At 42.7% G+C, this 17,823-nt stretch overlaps 1 protein-coding gene across 1 annotated transcript; it reads right to left on the bottom strand.

The window, feature by feature from the left end:
- Positions 1–7,322: 7,322 nt before the first annotated feature.
- Positions 7,323–16,336, bottom strand: EAPP (E2F associated phosphoprotein). The gene is made up of 6 exons (XM_065593260.1): positions 15,853–16,336; positions 14,360–14,541; positions 11,803–11,901; positions 10,936–11,059; positions 9,837–9,953; positions 7,323–7,927 (listed from the first exon to the last, which is right to left on the bottom strand). Exons 1-6 carry the CDS (start codon positions 15,924–15,926, stop codon positions 7,651–7,653), a joined length of 873 nt encoding a protein of 290 aa, XP_065449332.1. The 5' UTR covers positions 15,927–16,336; the 3' UTR covers positions 7,323–7,650.
- Between the last annotated feature and the right edge of the window lie 1,487 nt (positions 16,337–17,823).

Genomic DNA, 17,823 nt, shown 5'->3' on the forward strand with positions numbered 1-17,823 from the left:
GGGAAGCAGGGGAGGGGGAGGGGCAGGAGGGGCGAAGGGTTCAAGGGAGGGGGCAGAGTTGGGGCGGGGCCAGGAAGGGGCAGAGCAGGGGCGGGGCTGGGGGCGGAGTTGGGTCTGGGCCGGGGCCCCGTGGAGTGTCCTCTTTTTGGACACTTAAAATATGGTAACCCTATTCTAGGGCCAAGCTCCCTCCGTAGTGTGTGTCCCCCCCCGCTCTATGGAAGATGGGGTAAGTGGGGTGCAGGGGGGAGGGGGAGACACCCTGATATTAGCCCTCCTCTTCCCCCTCCCCCTCTATAGCAAGCGGGAGTTTCTGGGAGCAGCTCCAAGGCAGAGGGCAGGAGCAGCACATGGCAGTGGGGGGAGGGACACAGCTGAACTGCAGGCAGCTGCTGCACAGAGAACTTAGGGCAGTGGGGAGCTGATACGGGGAGCTGATATGGGGGCTGCTGGTCCACCCTGGTTCCAACTACCCCCAGCTAGCTGCAACGGGCTGCTCTTCCTGCAAGCAGTGGACAAAACAGGTGGCTGCCAAACAATGTTAGAAGGAAGCATTTCACATCTTTAAACAAGCATGTTCTCTAATTGATCAGCAACTTAACATCGAAACAACGTTAACCGGGACAACTTTAAGTGAGGAGTTACTGTACTTCCTGTAACAACTTAGCACTCAAGCTTCTTTTCCTTTTGTGATTCCTAACCCAAACCAGTTAACACTCCTGATACACCCAAGCAGACATATTCTTAAGTCAGTGTGTGTTCCTTCTGGGATAGTGGCCTTACTCCAGTGCTGTTTCGCTGCTTGTCTGACAGTACTGAGAACACCTGCCACCTGGGTTACATACCTAGGGATTAGTATACCCTTCAGTAACATCAGCCCCATCCAGTAATTTTAGCAGATGATCTCATACCTGAACTTCATATGTGGCATGTACACCATGGATAACAGTACACTAGTTCTATAGGCTATCCTGCCTAAGGGAGGCAGGACATCCTAGTTCTATCAACTGGGTGTCTACAAAAAAATGCCAACACATCTGTCAGTATATGGTGAAGACTTTGCAACAGTTTGTCCTACTATGGGTGGTAACGGTGGGGTGCAGATCTTATTTATCTCCGGCAGGTCACAAGCCTCTCAAAACAACTCAAAGTTTTGACCCTAGTTGATACAGAAGAAGTGAGGCATACCATACTGGCAAACAAATTGCTCAACAAGTATCTTAGCAATTGTTTGTATTTCTTGATTGGGTAGTGGATAAGCTTCTGCCAACTTGGAGAAGTAATCAGCTATTACAAACACATACAGACTGCTCTTCTAAGATACCAGGATACCTATAGTCACTCTGTTGAGAGGACAGATCCCAAAAATGGAAAACATATTGCTTGGGGTGTAGCACTAGCCATTTTATGGACCCTGCTGGCATAGAACTTCACCTACTCTTTAACAGACCTGCACCAACTGGGCCAGTAGTACTGACTCTGGACCCTTGGGACTAGCTTCACTATTCCCAAGTTGTGACACGGTGGTGCCTAGGGCAGCCCTCACTAGAAATGACAAGGTCAGGGCAGGCTGCAAAAGTGAGAGCAGGTACTCCCAAGACTGGTAGGTAACACTGAAGTTAAACTCAGGACTGAAGACAAAATGGAGATGATGCAGCAGGCCTTTATAGTCCTTCTGCCATGTTTCTGGTACTTCCTTAGTTCCAAACACAAACTCATAGCACATGGCATTGAAAAGCCTTAGAGATCTCTCCATAGGCAGGCCCAACAGCTAATACTGATAGCATATGTGCTATGCCAACCTACTATTTGTAATATTGTATTTTGACTTAAGTAAGCTCCACAGACAGCAGTCCTGAAAACCTATTAGACCTTTCAGAATGGGTAGACAGACCCAGAGGGGTATGTTGATACAAAGATGCCTGACTGGACCTACACCTGGAGCAAGAGTTACTGATCTGGAAGTTGAAGGCATTGGAGTAGAAGGGCAATCACGCTTAATTAGTGGTCTGAAAGGGACTGGGACCTGTCATTTTGAAGATATTACATAGTAACAACATTGGGGGACACTTGTGTAATGCTGTATGGACTATGTGGGACACTTTATGATATTGTTCATGCCAATATTATAAAACTGCAAGGAATCTAACCAAATATGTCATGTGAGGTATCTGCGAAAATGTTATAATCGGCCAGGTATGATAATCTTGTTTATATGTTTGTATCACCTTTGTATTATGACATAGATATGTATGGTATATCTGTATTCCAAACTTGGCCTGTGTTTCTGGGTGACACCACCGGATAGATTGGCATCAGCACTAGGCCTGCTTGATGGCCCATCGACGGACATCCGATGTACAATGATCCTATTGAAGGAGCCAAGGACTACAACTTATGACTAAGGCTACGTTTTAGTCATGGGTATTTTTAGTAGAAGTCACAGACAGGTCACAGGCAGTAAACAGCCCATGACCTGTCCATGACTTTTACTATATGCCCCTAACTAAAACTTGGGCAGGGGTCCGTGGGTGCTCTGGGGGGTGGCTGGGGGGCACTGTGGGTGCTGGGAGGGTGGCCTGGGACCCCTGCTTGTGCTGGGGGGAGGTGGGCAGGGGTGGGCAGCACCACACGGCCTGGGACCCCTGCTGGTGTTGAGGGGAGGGAGGGTTGGCAGTGCTGGCAGGCTCCCTACCCAGCTCCACATGTCCCTGCAGCTCCTAGGGGAAGGGAAGGCCTGGGGGGCTCTGTGCACTGCTCCCACCACAAGCCACAAGCAGCTCCCGTTGGCCTGCAACACCAGTGGGGGTCCCGGGCTGTGTAGTGCCAACCCCCACCCAGCACCCACAGTGCCCAAACAGGACAAGTTTGGAATACAGATTTCTGGTAGACAACCCTATTTTAGGCCTTGTCTATATCACACAGTTTTGTCAACAAAAGTCAGCTTTTATCGACAAAACAGTTGAGGTGTGCATACCGAAATGCTCCTGCCACCAATGTAACTTCCCTGCTATGCCGATATAATAAAACCACCTCAATGAGACACATAGGGCATATGTCCGCAGGAGCCATGAAATTGACAAGAAAGCCGACTCCCATCTCCCCAGCCAGGCTCTGCTGGGTCTCTGCTCCAAGCCGGGCTAACATACAAGTTCCTGGCTTGGGCTGCCTCGCAGGCTCCTCACTCCTGCCTGGAAGAGCCCTGGGCTGGCCGAAGCCGCACGCCCGGAGGAGCCCCAGGCTGGCTGAAGCCACCCACCTGCAGGAGCCCCAAGCCTCCCCCCTCCATACCTGTAGGAGTCCCGGGCTAGCTGAAGCTACACGGTGCCTCCCCTCCCCGGACCCAACCCGCACAGGGGAAAAGCGTCTGTTAGAAGACGCTTTTGATATGCCCCATGCAGGTTCCAGGTCGGCTGAGGAGTCAGGTGTGTGCCTCCTCAGCCACCCTGTAACTTGCATGGGGCATAATAAAGCAAAAACTTCAGCTGGGCTCTCAATTGGCTCTTCAGTTGGTGGAAGAGCTCCTGGTGAGAACACACACCACCGACAGAAGGAGGGTAGTGTGGACATCAGCCATTGCAGTAATTAATGCAGTGGCTCTAAGTTGACCTAACATAGGTTGACTTAAGATTATAGTGTAGACATAGCCTGTGTCTCATGCACATATTTCACATCTTGTTTACCACAGAGATGGATTTGGATTTTACTCTTACATTTTTCACAGTTAAACTCAAGACATTCTTAGCAAAAGTCTACATAGTCTGCATTGAGAGGACAGCAATTACACCGCTACCTCAATATAACATGAATTTGGATATAACGCGGTAAAGCAGTGCTCCGGGGGGCGGGGCTGCACACTCCGGTGGATCAAAGCAAGTTCAATATAACGCGGTTTCACCTATAATGCGGTAAGATTTTTTGGCTCCCGAGGACAGCGTTATAGTGAGGTAGAGGTGTACAAGAAGAATCAGAATTACACTGCTTAAGATCTTCAACTGCTCCTCTGCCAACAAGATTTACTCTTCCCTCTGAGACTCAAACTGTCATAATTCTTTTCCAGCTGGAATTCCACTATTATAAATCAATCAGTGTTGCTATTTAGCAAAATAGATTTCTAACACTTCCAGAGACTACTAGAAAAAGTGATGAATTTTACTGGAAACTGCCAAATGATTGCTGCTATCTGCATTTCACAAAAAGCTTACAATAATACACATTTTTGCAGTCCAGTAAATAGAGGCTATAAGAATTGTTGGTTCATATTTCCACCATCATCAGCTGCAAGTAGTTTCCCTAAAATTCGTAGGATAAAAGGGTGACTATTACTGAAACATGTGTTAAATTATCTTCCCCTAAGGTTGAATGAATTATTTTTTTTATAAATGTTAAATTTATTTACAAAATAAAAACAGTTAGTCAATAGTACACAAAAATTAATTTCATCTGTATGAATAGCTTCATATATAGGGATAGCTCTATGCACAATGTCAAGCCAAACCATGGTTTTTTGTTTTGTTTTTTAAAGCAGCAGCAGCTGCAGTTGTGACATACACAGTACAATTTGATGTGGAACACCATTTGATATTTTAATATTATGAAGATAATGCCATTACACAACACTCTGCACTATATTTTAGCTAGTTACTTTAAAAGGTTCCCTATGTCACTCTAGCAAGTCTGTGTGCTCAAATTCATCTGGACTTTTGAATATAGCTGTAAAGTTATTTCCATCTTTTGATTGCCATTTGCCAATGTATTTACACTCCTGACATATGGAATTTCTCTCCCCCACCCCTTTAGATTGTGTTTTATACAATTCAAACTCTGAAGATGTGCTTCTTTGCACACAGGCCCTAATGTCCCAAAATACATATACTCAATCAGGAGGGATTTGGGTGACTCTAAGAATACTTCCACCACCACATCCATTCCCACACCCCAGAAAAAGTTTAGGAGAACAGATGAGCCTTGCATTGATCTGAAGTTGAACAGATTGAGTCTCTGCTGAATTAATGGGGAAAGCAAGTTCTACAGTCAACGACACCTATCTGAAAATGGCCTGACTGAACCCCTTTATGATTAACCAAGGAACAGAGCTTGAGTGCCTGAGATGATCTCAGCTGGCACGGTATTATAAAAGGACAGAGAACCTGAGGTAACCAGACCCAACCCAATTAAGTGTTTTTATAGATTAAAACCAGCACCTTATATTGCTCTCAGCAATGTTGCCTTCTGTACCAGCTGAAGTACGAGTGCTCTTAGTTTAGAGAGGCAAGATAGGTGAGGTAATACCTTTTATTGGACCAACTTCTGTTGGTGAGAGATAAGCTTTCAAGATCCGTGTAAGCTCAAAAATCTTGTCTTTTTCACCAACAGAAATTGGCCCAAAAGATATTATCTCACCCACCTTGTCTCTCTAATATCCTAGGACCAGCATGGTTACAACACTGCTCTTAGTTTAGCAGTTTAATTCTGTGCAAGCAAATTGCAGTAATCCCAAAATGACAAAGCTATGGATCACTGGCAAGATCCACATCCAGAAGAAACAGCAGCAACCTTCTGGACAAGCATAGATAATACTCTTGGTCACTGCCACTGTGCTGGTACCTGGTTGTCAAAAAATCAGCAAAGGATCCAAAAGAACACTGTAGGGGAGTGGCTTACCTTTCAAGTGTCAGTCATACATCTGCACCTCAGTTTCCCTACTAGTCCAGCCTTGTAGGCTGTCATGATGCTTTTGACCCAGCGGTTAAAAGTTCAAAATCCACCAAAAACACAATCTTTCAGTCTTCCCTGCACTCAATAGCTAGCTCTTCACTCCTAATTATGCAGGGCTCTCTCCAAAGGCTATACAGTAGCTGAGGCGGTGTGAAAATACAACACAGACTTTTTGGTGACCTTTCTGTGTTAAAGTAGTCCACTTTGCCCCTCGTCAGGCTCTGTAGTTTGTTACCTGGGCTCAACAATTCCTTTGCCCTATTGGAGCAGGGCTAAGGGAGGATGGAAGGAAATCCTGGGACTCAGCCCCTAGCTAAATGCAGGTATCACACCCCAATGCCACTCTGCTTATGCCTGCCTGTGTCTCTTCCTTCTCACATCACCCCTTCCCTGGCTCTTTCTACATCTTGTCCTGCTCTTAGGCTGCACCTGGCTCCACGCCACTGCCACCACCCTTGTAGCTCTTTCCCAACTCTACGTCTGTCACTGTGGAAAGGCCAAACTAGGTCTTATTTCCATCCCAGCCTGCTTCAAACTCAGTCCCAGGCTCACCGTACGTAGTCCCAGCAGAGACATGATTTCTCTCTGGAACTACGTTTCCTAGAGTTCCTCTGCCTTTGAGGGCCAAATCACCACCACCAGCTGGGCTCATGGCACCCATTCTTAAAAGGGTCAGCATGCTTCAATACAAAATTCCAGATTACTCATTTGGTTACTAGGTTTGCTTATTTGATTTGATGAAGCATTGGATAGCTATATCGGTGTTTCTCAAACAGTGGGTTGTGGGCCCCAGGGGAATCACAAAAGGCAATCTGGGAGGTTGAGGCACTGAAAATGTTATTAGTCATGCAAAGAAAATCTCACTCCCTGTCCACCTTTATCCTTCAAAGTCAAGTATTCTCTGTCAACTTCTCGAAATACATACACTAATTATATAGGCTTATAACTGATACTTTTTACTGTCACTTTCATAAGTAAATACAAGGAGGTAATGAAAATATTTTACTTTGAATAAGTCATCACCAATCTGAAAAGTCTGAGAAATACTGAGAACCACAGCAACAGAAAAAGTGCTCTTAGGTAATCAAAACCAAGCGGCTAGCTTCTGGGAATATGCTCTGTCAAGCAGATTAATGGATCAACCATTAACTTGACAGTGACTTTGTATTCTGGTTGACAAAAAGTCCAAACTACCAGATAAGAAAAACTGCTGCCATAAAAAAAAATTGTCAGTCTACTAAACAACGAGAAAAAAACCAAGCTATTTCCATGACAATAGAATTGATTGTATACACATCTTCTTCTTCTTAAGACATGTCCATCAGTCACCACAAATGGGAAAAAATGTAACAGAAAACACAAAAAAGCCTATCTTACTTACCTACAATCTATAATTAAAGCTCAGGGATTTTTTAACTCCAAGTTTAAATATTTTTGCTTAAATGAGATGTGCAGGGAACAAAGCAAAAAGAAGAATACAAAACCTTTCAATGTGCATAAATAAAAACATCCATATTTAGACACTTTAGTGGGGTCAGTATCCAAATACATCAACACAATCAGCACCCTAAAAATCACTCAATCCAAGTATGGAGAAGATCTCTAGTTTACAGCGTTTTTATTCTAAGCAACAGTTTAACACATGTCAACATATTGCATATGTACATGAGCAATGGTTCTAATACACAAAAATATGGCATGCTATGTACATGAATTTAAACTCTCTATGCTTTTATCACTATCTGAGGGACTGACAGAATATTGCTCCCAAATATGATCAGTTAACTATATCTCTTCCATGAAGTTTTACAAAGATTCTTTCAATCTTTTCAAATGATACAAAAGGGTTTTGTTTTTTTTTTAAAAGGATAAAATATTGTCCACATTTTTGAGATTTCATACAGTCTTAAACAGCACAGCTGTTTTTCCACATTAACAGTGGCTTGCTAGAACATTGAAGAAATGGAAAACTTCATCTTTATCCAAGACTGCCACTTCAGTTGAACATTCAGTACATTTGACTGGATGATATACTTCCTCCTCTTCCTGATTTGCTTGCACAGTGGTGATCTCGTTGCTGTGTTTCATTTTCTTATGCCCTTTCTTTATCTTCTTGTTCACTGGGCCTTTGTATTTTAGAACCTCTTCTTTGTTAACTGAGCAGTTCATCACAAACATTGCTCTGTACTGTGTTTTGTAGGATTCATGTCTAGGAAGAAGAGAAGAAAATGCAATGGTCATATTCTCTGATAGAATTCTGCTTCCACAAAACTGGTTAACACTGCTGAAGGTAGGATTGAAGACAGGAAACACCAAATCAAAGGACTAGCAGCCTGTCAAAAGTGAAGTCTTAGAAACAAAATAAAAATCACAACTACAAAAGCCAGGAAAATGTAGCGTTTCTTTAGCTTTGAAGTTAAGCTGTTTAATAAATAAATAAAATGCTTATTTTGATGAGCATCCCTGAACTACATAGCTATATTACTATGGAACCATGAATGATGATTTATTGCTAAAAATGGGACAAAGATTAGAAGCCAGAATTTGAACCATCATTTGCCCCCCCAACATGAAATATTCAAAATCATTTTAAGCCTGTCATTTCTCATGATTCAGATCAGTCCAAAACTAATTTTGTTTTTCAGAAAAATGTTTATGAACCGCAAATCTCATGCCAATTTAAATTTAGTATCTTAAATTGTTAAATTTTTGAGCTAATATATTCACCCTAGAAAGATCAATTCATATCCAACCTGCAGGATAGCTTTCAAGGAAGGGGTGACTATACACACACACACACACACACACGTAGTTTGCCTGTTTCCATCCTAATAAAATTCTGTTTTACTGTTCCTCAATTTATCTCCATGCTGTATTTTCCCAACTCTTTCCTGCTAAGATGATCCCAAATCTTTGCATCTGTTATTCAACCATGAACCTGACCCAGACATACCTAGCTTCTCTCATTCAGTTTTGGCTTTCAAAGACCTTCTCAGTATGAACAGTGACTTCCTCCATTTTAGCCAAGCAGTCCTTTCAAAGCCTGAAACACCAGGCAACTGCCATTAAGGTAAACAGATAAGAGAGCTCAACACTTCTCAGGACTGGGCCTTTGTGAATATCATTATACAGTCTCTAAAATCTACATCTCAAGAAGAGCGTGGAACTTTTGTATGCAGCACAGAGCCCAAAAGGAGACCAAGTGAGAAGTACAAAGTGTAGCAGATGACAGCCAACGGTTCAGAGGAAGGTGTCAATTTCCCCCCCTCTCAAATTTGTGTTTTTGTTAAGATTTCTCTCTTAAAAATCTGGGATAAGGTGGGTACAAACTCAGTTACAATATTAAGAAAATTAACTCCTAGTGTCAAGGACATAAGACTAGGCACCAAAGATCATTATAATGCTTAGGATAGTGAAGTCCAGATGAGTTAAAAATAATTTGAACACTCCAGGAAATTGTTTTGGGCAAGAGCAGAGGCATTTTCCCGCAACTAGTCAAACATGAATCCAGTACCTTCATCTCAATGTTCTGTATTCGCTCTGGAATACTAGTTCACTGTGACCCAATATTCTTTCATATCATTATCATATTGCTAGGGATATTTACTAATCTGGTTGTGACTACCACTTCCCCCCATATTCAAACTCTTGCTTAGCTGAAAAACTATCAACGTACCACAAAGACTGAGTATCATTTGAGTATTTGATCATTTATTCATTCAGAGGTTGAGCCAAGCCACTAACAAATTGACTGAAAATACAGCTGACTGACTGGTTTGCAAAACAGACAGGATCTTTAAGAGTAACACTTCTGAAAAGCATTAGATATAGTGCAAATCACGGTCTCATAAATATTCAGTGAATCTGCAAAACACTCTTCTACATATTGCTTATTTCCATACTGGTCCCACCCCAATCTCTCTACAGAAAAATTCTAGATTTGTTACTGCTGATCCAAGGTGAAATATAATTGCATGCATGTGTTGAATCCACACCTTTACTTCCATAATGATACATCTGCTCTGTTTAAAACTAATAAGTGTAAATTACATATTTCACTGCAGCTGAAAATAAGACATTACAGAAAGATCACTTCATGTTTATGGTTCAGTAATTACCTCTGACAGTCAAAGCACAATGTAGTCATGCAAGCAGGGCAGTTCAAAACAGCATCACTGTTTGGAATGGCTGGAGGTTTGGACTGCTGCTGCTGAGTTCTTCTTATATTTTGGTACCTTCCAAGAAGTAAACAAACAGGTGAAAATATCCATCCCTACAGGTTAGGCATCTAGACTGAACCTTAAAGCCATATTTACAACCACACCCCCGCCTCCCCACAGCAAATGTTTGATACCTCCTGGAACCCTGCTCTCCCAATCCAAATTTGCTCAGGAGTTTGAATCTTAACTGAGTGTGGATTTTGGATCATGATCCTTTGCTCTGCATGAAGTAGGGTGCATTTTTTCTAGGTATAATCACCACAAGCCATTTAATTCTGCTTTCATCAGGTCTTGTTAAGCTGCAGAATCTAGTTTTCCTGCAGTCCAAAGGATTTTTACTTCATACACACCCCCAAAATCCCACAGAAAAGAAGCTCCAGGCTCTTTCCATTTTATCCAAACACTCTTTTTCTGCCTCACTAAATTCCAAGCCTGTCAAAAACAAAAATGCATTCACACTAAACACTGACCTATAGCTAAACAATCTGCTGATCAAAATAGGCCAGGACATAAAAAAAAATATTAGATGTCACCTAATCCTGCAAGGTCACTGCATGTGGAACGCCCTTTGACTTCAATGGGAGTGCTACACATGGGTGACTTGCAGGATCAGGCTTTTTTTTTTTTTTATAAAAAGAATAAAAATATAAAGCAAATGGGGTGGTAATAAAGAAGCACTTATAATCATTACTTTCTCTGGTGAAATTTGCAGGGTCAAATCCTACTAGAACTCCCATTAAAGTCAGTGGGAAGTTCATGTGGAGTAGGATTTGGCCCTAAGTAAGTACCTACAGGTTCAGAGCATCACAAAAAGGGACCTGTAAATGTGGATAAGTGAACACTGTATTAAAACAAGCTTTTTTATTTCATATACTTCAAATGAAACTCTGAATCAACAAAACAACTTGTAGACATACTGCCTTTATAGCACAGTCTTTTAAATTACTCGGCATATTTAAGAATATTTTTAAGGGTTAAAATGTTTACAGCTGCTTACCCTCGTCTCTGAGAGTCCACCCACTCTTGGTCTCGATCATCTTCTTCTGGATCATAGAGTAGCTCATCGTTAGTAGGAATCCGGCGCTGCTGATGTCTCTTTTTTTTCCTGGCCGCCTGTGTACCTGGGAAATTTGTGCGAACATAGTTGAACTCTACCTCCCAAATAATATGATCCATTGAACGGAGAACTATTATCTATTTCAGGGGTCCACAACCTTTTTCTTTCTGAGCCCCCCCACTCTCCAACATGCTATAAAAATTCCATGGCCCACCTGTGCCACAACAACTTTTTTTCTGCAAAACCAGTAGATTAAAAGCCGCCGGCAATCGGGACAGCATGCAGGGCAGCTGCCCAGGGCCCCATATCACAGAGGGCCCTCACGAAGCTAAGTTGCTCGGGCTTCGGCTTCAGCCCTGGATAGTGGGGCTCAGTGAGTCTAATGCTGGCCCCTCTCTGATTTATTTTGGTGGATCCCCTGAAACCTGCTTGCAGCCCCACAGGGGGCCTGGGACCCCTGACTGAGAACCACTGATCTATTTAACTAATTAACCAAAGTGACAGTTTCTACTTCATTTTTGCTGTGCTACAATCACAAATAATCCCCATTAAAACAAAGACTTGGATCACTCTCTTCTGCAGAACACTGCCAGAGAAGGATTAATGCAGCACCAGGCTATATAAATTACCACCTCTTTTTCAGAATTTTGATGGTGGTGTGAGATGACGTACATGCCCCCAACCTAACCACCTGCCCTCAAGACCCTCTCCAGCCACAATCCCTGACTCTAGGGAGGATTCTTCAACATCTGGAGCAGGGAATATTGCTGTAGAGGTAGCCAACTCTTTCCTCAGTCAGTCATTTACCTACTTTATCTTCATCCTCCGAATCAGAGTCAAAATAAATGTCGTCATAGTACTTTGTAGTGGTGACTGTTCCAGCTTGTCCAGTACTTGAGGAAGTACCTATTTATGAAATTATAACCAAATAAAATAAGAAAACACCAGAATTAGCCATCATGAGCCCAATATACAGAAACAGACTATACCTCCAAGAGTGAATTCAGGACGAGGGATCACCAAAGGCACATTCTCTGTAACTGTTTGAAAAAGCAACTGCGATCCCATTCTTATGCACATGTATAACTTTACCCTGCGAGTAGTCCCACTGAAATCAATGCATGGAGAATGATATGGTTAGTTTAATATTTAGGAGATTTAATAGCACTTACTTAACAATTTATTTAGAGGTAAATTTAGACACATTAGTTGGGAACCTGTCTAAATTGAGACATATCAGTTTACACCAGTAACCCACTAGCTGATGTGTCTAACTTTATCTTGAAAATAGTGTTATGTAAATGCTATTAAAACTCCTAAATATTAAACTGATCGTACGATGCTCCATGCACTGGCTTCGATGTGACTCTACACACCGCATAAAGTTACACACACTGAAGTCTTTGCAGGATTGGGGCCTAATTTATAAAATGTACCTACATCATCTTCTCTAGGCACAGATATACCAATCATAAAGCAACTAATGAACATAATGTCAGCTCAAAAGGATGGTCAGAGTATAGTCTGGGGTGAGCCATCATTTGCAAATGATGGAACTCTACCCAGGAAAGTGTTATATGGCCTCTTTGGTAATACAAAGATAATTAACTGGAAACTATGCACAAGTTCACTTCTGTCCAGTTAACTGAAAAAACAAGATTTACCTTGCTGAAATGTCTGCAAATCAAAGATCCTGTTTAAAATGGACCTTTTAATAGGTGACTTGGGAAGGTAATTAAGAATGCCTCACTATGCATTTTGCAACAGGAACAAAGAAACACATGTTCTCCTCCACAGTAAGAAACTAATCCCCCTGGCCACTATGTCACTCTGAATCTTAAAGAACAGAAATATATCCGAGGGAAGCATTCTTGAGATGGACAGCTTTGGCTATTCAGAAGCAGCTTTTAGTGCTGCTGTGAGAGAGGTAATTATACTCCCAGTTCATAGACTAGCTTTCAAAATATTTTTTATCAGTGTTCTGTCAAGAGGCTAAGGTTTAAAATCTTTTTTTCTGCCTGTTAACACATTTTGATTTTAACTAGTTTCAATCTGATAGCTTTTTGAGAAAATAATGACACTGTTTGAAGTGCATGTTATTCACCCTAATTGATTACATTCAAATATACTCCTCCTAACAGTACCAATTTCCCTTAGAAAAGCGCAAAATGGAACTGAACATTGTTTGCTATAACACGATACATTAACCAATACCAACACTTTAAAATTGTGGCACACCCAGGGACTGAGGTTTACTAAGTTCAACACATCAAACACTATTCCTTTCCTTCTGAGAAGGGAATCCTTGTAGCTGCTTTGGATGCCTTAAAAAGCATCTGATTTTCGCTTAAGAAGTCTTCTGAACATTACAAGTGCTCAGAGAGAAAGCAAAGCTTTAAAGCCTACAAAAGCAGCTGTGAAAATTGCTTAAAGCCACTAAGGTTAGACCAGCACCACTAAACTTAAAAAGTGGCTGTGTATCTAAAATGCTAGTCAAAGACTAGAAACATTTATTCTGTGACAGCCATGGTAAACCACAGATGTGTGTGTCTTGGAACAAATATTTGTAGCATGTCCAGATTAGCATTTGCAATTCTGTTAGTTAACACAATTTAATCAGCAATCAATTCACTCAAGTTAAAACAGAATCACAAACTCTACCCTAGAAAAACCCTTTAGTGTAGCTTTACTCTCCAATTAAACTCTTCTAGCTCTGGGGGCTCCTGGGCAGTAAGCAATTTCTTTTTCACTTTGTAACATAAGTAGTATTTTATTTTTACTTCTTTCCTCTCCATTGCCAGTAGGTGACCACTTCCTAGAGCCCCATGTCATAGGGGCTAAGTCCCATATGTCAGAAGTGGCGGCTGACAGCTCTCAAGATGATCTGCAGCAGATGGAGGGAATCTGCTGCCTGTTGTTCCTTCTATGAGCGGGTGATCCAAATCCTGGCAACATCAGGGAGCCACTGGAGGCAGGGGGAGAAGTACAGCGACAGCCTCCCATGTACATGGAGGAAGGGCAGGCTGAGAACAGGACTGGAGATCCCCTAAAAAAGAGCAGTGGACCAAGGAAGGCAAGCCACTAAATGAAAGAGCAGAAGCTCAGCAAGACCAAGAAAGGAAGAAAAGCCCTGAAAAGTGTGAAATGCCCCATTCATCTAAATGAGCATTGGGATATTGATAGTAGTTTAATTTAAATGGCTAGGTGAACTATTTAATTGCTGATCATTTTAGCACAGATGTCCAGCTATGATTATCAGTGAACACACCCATAATCAAACTGAAGGGTCAAATAATGCATTAACTCAGCCACCCTATAATTGACTACTGTATAGAAGAGCAGATACTAAAACAGATATATTTACCTGTTTCTAGTGACTTCCACTTGCCCTCCATAGTTTTCATGGTGCAGTTTAGTTCCGCCTCCATTTCCTTTTGGAACTCATCTTCACTTGAAGATTCACTTTCTCCAGTAAGGCACTCCCTTATCAGTTTGCGCTTCTGATCGGGAGTGCCATATAAAAGCACATCCACTTCATCTTCTGAGCTATAGGATATTTAAGTATTAAAATCCATTATTATTGGCTTAAAATATCAACCTCTCTATTGATGCAATAAAAATATCTTTTGAATTGTTCTGAAGTATTGGAACAACTTATCTGTCTAATGACTAGACATATTTTACCATTTTAGTTGGACAACTGCTCCATTTTGGCCTATATACTAAGGCCACAATCCTGCAATTGACAGTGAAGTCAGTGGGTCTGTGGGTAAGCACAACAATCTACCTATGCATTGTAAAGTGGAGTCTTAAATATTTCAGTTTAAACAAAAAACTACTCTGATTGTAAGTTAAAAAAAAAAAAACCACAGCAGCAAGCTTTGAAAAAAAGTCCTAGAAAATTATGTTTCCTTTAAAAGAGGAAATTGCATTTGAGTGAAATCATATACTGTTCACCATAAATTACAGCCTGCCTCCCTTCCAGTATATGCCCCTTGTGCTTCATTTCTTGGCAATGCACAGCAGCAGTGCAATAAGAAACTTTTTTGTGTGGTGACACAGTGTGGGAATGAAGGAGTCAACAGTGCACAAGACCATTTTCAAGAAGTCTTTATGAGAATGTAAGACTTGTGTTCCTGTAGTGTTCTTGCAATGAACCATGTATGCTTACTTACACTGATGCAATCACAATGCCAATAAACCTATAAATTTAGTTTTCAAGGTGTTACAAGGCACTAGAATAATCCAAAACAAACACTGAAAATAAAACAAAGTAGGACTAGAAACTGAAATGGGAATATAGATAAGCTTGGCAGAATTCTATTTTTAAAAGAAATAATTTCAACAGCTAATACGGATATGTACTTTTAAACATTTTTCAATGGAGACATTCACAGTTGTGCAAAACTACGGGTTTTAAGGGTTTATTATCAATTTCAATTTTTACAGTGGCAAGAAATGATGGAGGGATCAGATCTGAGATTGAAAGAGGTAAAGCGTCATACGCAGGTTGTTTCGGCAGAGCTGTAAACAAGAACTGTATGCAGCATTTGTTACATCACGTTTTATGCTCATTAAGGTGGGACTCTTAAGAAGTTCTCTTGCAGCAGCTCGCTCACTTTGCCTGCCTGTACATTCCGGCTATTATCAATGGAAACACTTTACGCTGGGCGTGTGGGGGCCGAAGTCTGGAACTTTATTAGAAGAGGAGAGTAAAGAAGCAGAATCTTCGCGTGACTCCTCCGAGTCCTGCCCGGGCACTGGCGTATCTCTGCCTGCGTCAGTCATGGGGACGCCAGGCCCAGTCAGGCTCTGCGGGGGACTCTCTCAGCGCCCCCTCCCCGGGTCGCTCGGTACCTGCTCTGCCCCGGCTCCTCATCGCTGGGCTCCTCGATCACGTAGGGATCATCGTCCTCCTGCAGGCGGCTCATGGCGACACCCAACTAGCTCCCTCTCTGCTCCGGCCGGCCGCTCCGCTCGGTGCAGCGGCAAACTCGGTCCCCAGGCCCGGTCCGCCCGGAAACCTGCTCCGCCGCCCGCTTCCGCTCCTGCGTCCCGGCCTTGCTAGGTCCCCGCGAGCGCTGCGGTCGCGCCCAACAGGCCCCGATCCCCGGATCAAGGAGCCCGCCCACCTCGCCTGCCTTTTATCCCAAGCGCACGAGCCAGCACGGGAGAGCCACGCACTGATCGTGGCCAGTGCACAGGGGGACGGTGCAAGCCCAGTGCCAGTTAGTGCCATAAACTGCCCTTCACAACGGCGCAACATCCCCTCCTCCCTAAATCCCTCAGCGCTGTGAAAAACTTCAGGCTGTGGCAAGGTCTACACTACCCGCCTGAATCTGCTGGTAGAAATCGATTTCTCGAGGATCGAATTATCGCGTCCGTCGGGACACAACAATCGATCCCTGAATTGACGCGCTTACTCCACCAGCAGTCGAGGGGGATCCACGGAGGTCAATTTTGCCGCCCCTGTGAGGACGGCGCCGATACGTCGAATTCAGCTACGCTATTCGCGTAGCTGAATTTGCATATCTTAAATCGACCCCCACCCCCTGTAGTGAAGACCTGCCCTGTGACCCCTGGAGTTAGGCCGATTTAACCCGCTATAAGGGGCAGAATTCTTCCATATCAACCTACCTACCAACCACCTCCTGGAGGAAATGGATTAACTACAGTGATGGAACAAACGCTGCTGGTGTTGTAGGAAGTTTAGAGGTCCTATTTTAACTATTTACTTTGTTTTTAACAGTATATGCTTTGTACTCCTTTTCTCCTATAGTCTGATTATAATTATGAGCACCTCAGAATACATACATAAAAGGCATGATCCCTAAAATGAATAGCATATTATTATAGACACAACTGGAAATAATTATATGCACCACTAGTCACTGGAAATGTTGATTTTCAAACTTGGAAGCTAAACAATCCAATACATGATGCAAACAGCATTTTCAGCATCAGCTCCTCTTTAAGGGCTTGTCTATATCAGGAATTTATACCTGCGTAGCTACATATCTGTACAATCCCCCAGTGTAAATGGCTGCATCAGAGTAAAGGAAGGCTTGCACTATGCATCTTACCCATGTTTGAAACCACTTCTGTCATGAGACCCAAAAATGATACATCAGTATGAACCCATGTAGGAAATCTAGTTATTGGCATATTAACTCACTTCTGTCTGGATCTCCAACACAAAACCCCACTTATCCAAATCCCTACTGCACTGCCAATTGTCCACAAAGCAATACAAGCAGCAATTCCAAGACTTTGGGAGTCAGGAAGCAGATAACAAGGTATAGACCAGTGGTTCTCAAACTTTTTTTTTTTTTTTCCCCCACAGACCACTTGAAAATTGCTGAGGGTCTCGGCTGACCACTTAATGATCTTTCCAAATGTTGTTTGTACTGTTAGCTAACTCTTGTAAAATGCTTTGGATAAAAACGCTATATAAAAAAAATTAACATTTTTTTGTTCTACAACTATTATCAGTAGTCTTAACTTTCTAATGCGATGGATGTGCCCTCTCCCCCCCGCGGCAGCAGCCCCCGAGCTGGGGCTGGGAAGGACGGGAGTCTCTTCCTGGCAACTGCAGCCCTGGAGCTGGGGAAAGTCACCTTTCTCTGGCCGCCATAGCCCTGCACGTCCTAAATTCCCCCAACCCCCTCTTCTCACCCTACTGCCCCCTCTCACCTACCTCCTGAGGCCACCAGCTCACCTTACATGTGCGTCTTCTCCAGAGTCCAGACACATAATAAGAGGACCCATGCCTGCACACACCATAGAATGGAACTTGCAGACCATAGTTTGAGAACCTCTGGTATAGAC

The sequence above is a fragment of the Chrysemys picta genome, chromosome 4 (assembly GCF_011386835.1).
Source record: "Chrysemys picta bellii isolate R12L10 chromosome 4, ASM1138683v2, whole genome shotgun sequence".
Lineage (NCBI taxonomy): Eukaryota > Metazoa > Chordata > Testudines > Emydidae > Chrysemys > Chrysemys picta.

Excerpts from the sequence above, each read along its gene's own strand:
- EAPP (XM_065593260.1), bottom strand. The coding sequence starts at position 15,926 with ATGAGCCGCCTGCAGGAGGACGATGATCCCTACGTGATCGAGGAGCCC. Across the intron at positions 11,902-14,359 it reads GTGGAAGTCACTAGAAACAG|GTACTTCCTCAAGTACTGGA; the intron begins GTAAATATATCT and ends TTTCATAAATAG. Across the intron at positions 9,954-10,935 it reads GTGGACTCTCAGAGACGAGG|GTACCAAAATATAAGAAGAA; the intron begins GTAAGCAGCTGT and ends ACTTCTTGGAAG.